Source organism: Cebus imitator, unplaced genomic scaffold (genome assembly GCF_001604975.1).
Source record: "Cebus imitator isolate Cc_AM_T3 unplaced genomic scaffold, Cebus_imitator-1.0 Scaffold18, whole genome shotgun sequence".
Classification (NCBI taxonomy): domain Eukaryota; kingdom Metazoa; phylum Chordata; class Mammalia; order Primates; family Cebidae; genus Cebus; species Cebus imitator.
This window is the reverse complement of record NW_016107333.1, coordinates 8,396,571-8,403,133: the sequence shown is the minus strand read 5'-3', so window position 1 is coordinate 8,403,133 and position 6,563 is coordinate 8,396,571. Positions and strand designations below refer to the sequence as shown.

Here is a 6,563-nt window from a genome sequence, read left to right as displayed (position 1 = left end):
CTCATTAAAAAAAAAAAAAAAAAGCAGCAATGTGGGAATCCACTGATAACCCTCAAACTGGAATCAAGATGGCAGTCAGCTATTCCTATGGCCTCAAAAGACTGCTTTAGCAATCATAATGTTTTACAACCCAAGGTCCAGGCTGGAAACCAAAGCCTTAAAGTCTAGAGATTCTAAAAGCCTGTCTGAATTACATATCGGATACAAAAGAAGCTAATACATTTTACCAAACTGCTTTATTACTTAACTGTGAAATGCCCTTTTAAAATAAGAAATAGTAATAACAGTTCTCCTTAGTTGCACGTATCAAATGCCAAGCACTGTGCTGAATGCTTTCAATGTTGTTTCATTGCATCTTTACAATACCCCATCTCATAGGCATGCTCAGTTTCCTATTAGGAAAACTGAAGCGTGGAGGGAAGCCCCTTGTCCAAGGTCACTGAGCTGGTAAGTAGCGAAGCCCGTATTTGCACCTAGGCCTCCAAGCTCCAGAACCAACACTATTCACCCTACGATAGATGGCATGTCAGGCCCTCAAATTTCACACTCCTGGCTCATCCCCAGAATGCTGAAGATGAGGAATTAGTGGCCCAGAGTGGGAGGTCATTGTTCCAAGGTCACACAAGCTGGTGGTCAAGCTGGTGGAACACCTCTCTTGACCCCCACACAGGCCCAACAGTTTGCTTATCTGCACAGAGCTTGAAGTCTAGGAGAGAAAGGGGTTTCTATTTATATCTGCCCTCCCCCACCTGAAACTAGGGGTTTCAGTTCAGTTTGAAGCTATGATCACTCATTATGATCACTCATGGCTGCCTCAGACTAAGCTAGACTCTAGAGAAGGGGTTACCATGGCAACAAGAGCCCAGTCTCCATCCACAAGGCTTTGGATCCAATGATAGTACCTGAAGTCTCCTAAAAGTACCCTCCCCTCCACCTAGAAGTATGCAGCTGGGGGGCAACTTTGTGTGACCTTAGAAAGTCTGCTCCTCTCTGAGTCTCAGTGTGTCCTTCTGTAGAATGGAACTCTATAGGAATAAGTTCAGGCCAGGCACTGTGGCTCACGCCTGTAATCCCAGCACTTTGGGAGGCAGAGGCAGGCGGATCACGAGGTCAGGAGTTCAAGACCAGCCTGGCCAATATAGTGAAACTCCCCCCTCTCTACTAAAAAAAAAACAAAATACAAAAAAATTGGCCAGGCATGGTCGTGGGCACCTGTAATCCCAGCTACTTGGGAGGCTGAGGCAGGAGAATTGCTTGAACCCAGGAGGCAGAGGTTTCAGTGAGCCAAGATTATGGCATTGCACTCCAGCCCAGGTGACAGTGTGAGACTCCATCTCAAAAATAATAATAATAAATAAGTTCCTTCCTGCTCTGACACACTGAGTGTATAATTTTCGGATTGGTCTGTTGCCCTATCCCATGCCGGAGACTGGGGGTAAGACTGGTGCCCACATGCTCCTTTTTCCATTTCCCCTTTTTAGGTCCTCTTGGCTGCCTGGGGATCTGCCATTCTGCAGGAAAGAATCAACTTCCCTGAGCACTCTCTGGGGGATGGTAGCTGATAATTAAGGTTCAAATCCCAGGGCTGACACTCACTGTGTAATCGCGGGAAAATCATTTTACTTGTCTGAGTCTCAGTTTCTTCACCTGTGATATGGGATTATACTCCCTATCTTTCACCATTTGTTGCCAGGATGAAGTGGATCATGAAACTAGTGTCCTGGGCACAACACCTGGCACACAGTGGTGGCATTCACCACCATCCTCACTGCCTCAGCCAAGTCAAAGGGTCTGGAGGCGCTAGTGAACAGAACCAGTACTGGGGAGACCTGGGTGGGGACAGTACATATTCAAGGTGCAGAAAAAGGCTGACACCCTTTCCCAAAGCACCCCGCGGGGCTGGAACCCTAAGAAACAGATGGGCAGGAATGGTGAGCCCAGCAGCTGCGGGTGTGCAAGGATTTTAAGCACTATGTTTAGTTGCTTTGGGAGTATCTCCTGGCCTCCAATTTTCCTCTCTGCTAACAGCAGTAATTAGACAACCTACAATGTGCTGGTGTGGTGAGCCCTGCTCTCGGAAGTCACAACTCTATCATCTTCTTATACAGTTGAGGAAACTAGGATTCAGAGATGGGATGGGATTTGTGCAAGCTCACACAGCTGGTCATGGACTCAAACACAGTCTGGGTGCACTCTACCTGCACCCTACTATCGGTCAGTCCTGGGGGCTGAAAGCTCTCTCTATCCTGTGCAAGGGTGACTCAGATCAGGAGACTCAAATCCAGCTGTCGGGGCTCCCCACAGCCTTCCTGTGTCCTTAGATTCCTAAGGCCTTGTTGGCCTTCTCTCTGTGACCCCAGCCTGTGCCTGCCTATCCACCCCTGTGCTTCTCAGACTCCAGGCCTCCTCTCTGCGCCCACCTTGGTTGCTTCTCAGGGACTCCCTTCTCCCTGCTCCACCGGTGTCCCGGCCTCAACCCCCATTCTCCACTCTCTGCTTTCTGGGGGACCCCTCTTGTCCTGGTTCGTGCTGGTTGCCCCTCAGACCCCCACGCCTCCACACAGAACTTCCCACCCACGTGTCCTTGGTGCTCCCACAATATCCTACACACCAGTGTCTTCCGTGCCCCCTAAGGTCACCAATTACAGAAACCCCCTCCGACCTTGGTGCGCCCAGGGCCCTCCGTTACCTGTTTCCTCAGACCCCCCCTTACCCCTCGACAGAAGGCCTCCAGCTCCATGTCCTGGGCGCGCTGCCAGCCCCCTGTGCCCTCGGCGGCCCCCAGACACCACGACCCCGTACCCTTGGTGGTCCCGCGCCCACCTTTGATGCTGATGCCCAGCCCACCAGCGTCGGCCTTGCGCACCGTCACGCGGCGCCGCTGGAGCAGTAGCGCCTCAGGCAGCTGCGGGGGCCCCGCGCCTGGCTCCGCAGCGCCGTTTAGCTGCGCGGGCTCCGGCTCCCGCGGAGCGCCGGGATCGGGGCCAGGGTCGCCGTCGGCGGGGCTCACGGTCAGCACGTCCTCCGCCAGACTCAGCAGCACTCGCTGCCACCGCTCGCCGCCGGCCCCCGAGCCCGCCCCAGCGCGCAGCTCCAGCAGCCCGGTACGCGGGGCGCGCCTGCCGGACGCCATCTTCGCCTCCGAGACCCCGGACTGCCGTGCTTGCCCTGTCCTTTCGTGCCCTGCCCGTTCCTACCAAGCACCCTGGGCAGAGGGCAGCGGGGGCCCGGCTGGGCCAGCCGCCACCCTACCCTGGCCGCTGGGGGAGGCGCTCTGGGGGCGGGGCTACCAGGGGTGTGGCCAGCGCTGAGGGCGGGGCCTCGGGCAGGAGCCGGAGGCCGGAGCGGGGCCCGAGATCCCAGGGCCTGCGAGTGGAACTACCCAGGTGGCGGCTTAGAAGGAGCGGGGCGGGACCACGAAGTAAGGCAAGAAGCCTGAGAGGCGTGGTGCTGGGCGGGGAGTCCGGGGGAGGGGCTTCGCTTCGGGGGCGGGACCCAGTGATCCTGCTGGGGTCTCTGCGCTAGGAATGTCCGTCGGGGGCCGGGACTGTAGCTCGCGGACATGGGAGCGCATGAAAAAGGGACAGAACCACGTATCCTGGTGCGAAGCATTGGGTGTCGTGCTGCGTATGGCGGAGCGCTGGACTCCAGGGCTTGAGTTTAAGAGGTAGACATCGGCCGGCGCGGTGGCTCACGCCTGTAATCCCAACACTTTGGGAAGCCTAGATGACAGCCCAGAAGCTCGAGACTGCAGTGAACCGCGATCGTGCCACTGCACTCCAGCCTGGGTGACAGAGCGAAACCCTGTGTCAAAAAAAAAAAAAAAAAGGTAGACACGGAGCCACAAGAGACTACAGGCAGAGTTGTTAGTTGGAGAGCTGAGGAAGAAGCTGGTTTCCCATCGGGGTAGTCGAGGCTTTGGTCTGTGGGCGTGGCTTCCAGATGTAACAGGCCCCGCCCCCTGGAGGAGAGAGCTGCCGACTCCGCTTAGGGCTTAGGCAGGATCCCCACTTCAAAACTGGAGGGAAATTTAAGAGATTAATCCCTGGCTCTGTTCACAGTCGACGATAGAAAAGCCTGAAGTCCCACACTTTGAGGCCTGGCAGGAAAATCCAGAACTCCTAGTGTGTGGGAAGAGGGCTGCAAGGTGGGGCTCTGGGTCTGGGCGTCTGGAGACCTGGTTTCTAATCCTTGCTACCTCTGTTAGCTCAAAGTCGACCTTGGTCCCCTCATATCACTGCTCTAGGCCCCAATTTCCTCATCCATAAAATGTGGATCATAATAATACCTACTACACAGGGCTGGTGTGAGAATTAAATCAATGTGAAAACACGTGGTAAACTGTGAATCCCTATGCTATAGAAATAATCACTTTCGGCGGGCAAAGTGGCTCAACCCTGTAATCCCAGAACTTTGGGAGGCCGAGGAGGGCAGATCACCTGAGGTCGGGTGTAGGGTCCAGCCCTACTAGGGTCGCGGGGGTGTCCCCTATCACTGTGCTGAGGCACTGGATCCAAGAAATAAGGAGACAGGACACCAAAGGACTGGATAAAGACAGCTAGGCTCCGGGGGCCAACGCCACTTACAAGCGGAGACAGGCGACGCCGTGAGCGTCCAGGCACATCTGTATTTATTAGGTATAGGTTGGGGGAAGGGTAGTGAATGAGGTCACCTTAAGGATAGTGATAGGGTCAAGACAATCACGTGTGCAATAAGCAAAGGGTCCACCTCCATTAGGTCACTGAGACAGGAGGTGGTCAATGTGCAGCAAGGGGTCCACCCCTAAGGAGGTGGACAGTGCGCAGTAAGGAGGGTACAGTGTGCAACATCTCTTATCTAGGGGTAGGCTACTTCTAATAATTCATATAGGAGGATGCTCTGAGTCAGCACAATAGCGAGAGAGCTGACAGGGTGTACAGCCACATAGGCTCAATTATACTGGAGGTGTTTTAAGCCCTCAGAGTATGCAGGATTGCCAGCCTTAGGCCAGCTTTCCAAAAGAACTGGACATAAGATACTACAACTCCTTTCAGAAGGAGTGACTCTTGCTCTAAGGCTGCCATGCAGCAGGTGTCTTTACGATACTGAACGCTGCCTGCCATGTGGCACATGCCCTTTCAGGCAGGGGCACTACCACCCGGGTCATTGATTCTTGTCCTGGTGTGGCTGTTTTTGGATATGTTGGGCAATAAATAGAACCACACCAGTGTTTAGACTCCCTGAACTTTTGGGTAAAATCCTCTCCATAAGCTACAATCAAAAAGAAAAAGAAAAAGAAAAAACTCAGGGCCAGGCACAGTGGCTCACGCCTGTAATCCCAACAGTTTTGGAGGCCGAGGTGGGTGGATCACTTGAGGTCAGGAGTTCCAGGCCAGCATGGCCAATGTAGCGAAACCCCGTCTCTACTAAAAATACAAAAAAATTAGCCAGGCATGATGGCAGGCTCCTGTAATCCCAGCTACTCATGAAGCTGAGGCAGGAGAATTGCTTGAACCTGGGAGACAGAGGTTGCGGTGAGCAGAGATCACACCACTGCACTCTAGCCTAGACGATAGGGCAAGACTCTGTCACAAAAAAAAAAAAAAGGAATTTTACTTGTTGTTTTTTGAGATGGAGTCTCACTCCATCTCCCAGGCTGGAATGCAGTGCCTTGATCTTAGTTCACTGCAACCTCCGCCTCCCGGGTTCAAGTGATTCTCCTGCCTCAGCCTCCCGAGTAGCTGGGACTACAGGCGCACACCACCACGCCTGGCTAATTTTGTATTTTTATTAGAGGCAGGGTTTCACCATGTTGGCCAGGATGGTCTCGATCTCTTGACCTCGTGATCTGCCTGCCTTGGCCTCCCACAGTGCTGGGATTACAGGAAAGAGCCACCGTGCCCAGCTGGAATTGTTTTAAGTTAAAGTGATGAGTGTCAAAACAGGGGAGACACAGGTTTTTTTTTTGTTTTTTTTTTGAGACAGAGTCTCGCTCTTGTTACCCAGGCCGGAGTGCAATGGCACGATCTCGGCTCACCACAACCTCAGTCTCCTGGGTTCAGGCAATTCTCCTGCCTCAGCCTCCTGAGTAGCTGGGATTACAGGCACGTGCCACCATGCCCAGCTAATTTTTTGTATTTTTGGTAGAGACGGGGTTTCACCATGTTGACCAGGATGGTCTCGATCTCTTGACCTCGTGATCCACCCGCCTCGGCCTCCCAAAGTGCTGGGATTACAGGCTTGAGCCACCGCGCCCGGCCGAGATACAGGTTTTTAAAAAAGAACCCAGGGTCAGCCAGGTGTGGTGGCTCACGCCTATAATCCCAGCACTTTAGGAGGCCAAGGTGGGCAGATCACCTGAGGTCAGGAGTTCCAGACCAGCCTGGCCAACATGGTGAAACCCATCTCTACTAAAAATACAAAAAGTAGCCTGGCATGATTGTGCATGCCTGTAATCCCAGCCACTGGGGAGGCTGAGGCACGAGAATCACTTGAACCCAGGAGGCGGAGGTTGCAGTGAGCCGAGATTGTGCCACTGCACTCCAGCCTGGGCAACAGAGTGACACCCCGTTTCTGTCTCAAAA

General features: G+C 53.7%; 1 protein-coding gene and 1 pseudogene across 2 annotated transcripts in view; one reads left to right on the top strand and one right to left on the bottom strand.

The window, feature by feature from the left end:
- Window positions 1–3,402, bottom strand: part of SNTA1 (syntrophin alpha 1) — a 33,807-nt gene extending 30,405 nt beyond the window's left edge. For both annotated transcript variants that reach the window (XM_037733248.1, XM_017514218.2), the window contains exon 1: window positions 2,824–3,402. In XM_037733248.1, the coding sequence (XP_037589176.1) occupies window positions 2,824–3,133 (310 nt within the window). In that variant the 5' untranslated portion in view covers window positions 3,134–3,402. The remainder of the gene's footprint in view (window positions 1–2,823) is intronic.
- Window positions 3,403–3,527: 125 nt separating this feature from the next.
- LOC108291152 overlaps window positions 3,528–6,563 on the top strand; it is a 5,109-nt pseudogene continuing 2,073 nt past the window's right edge.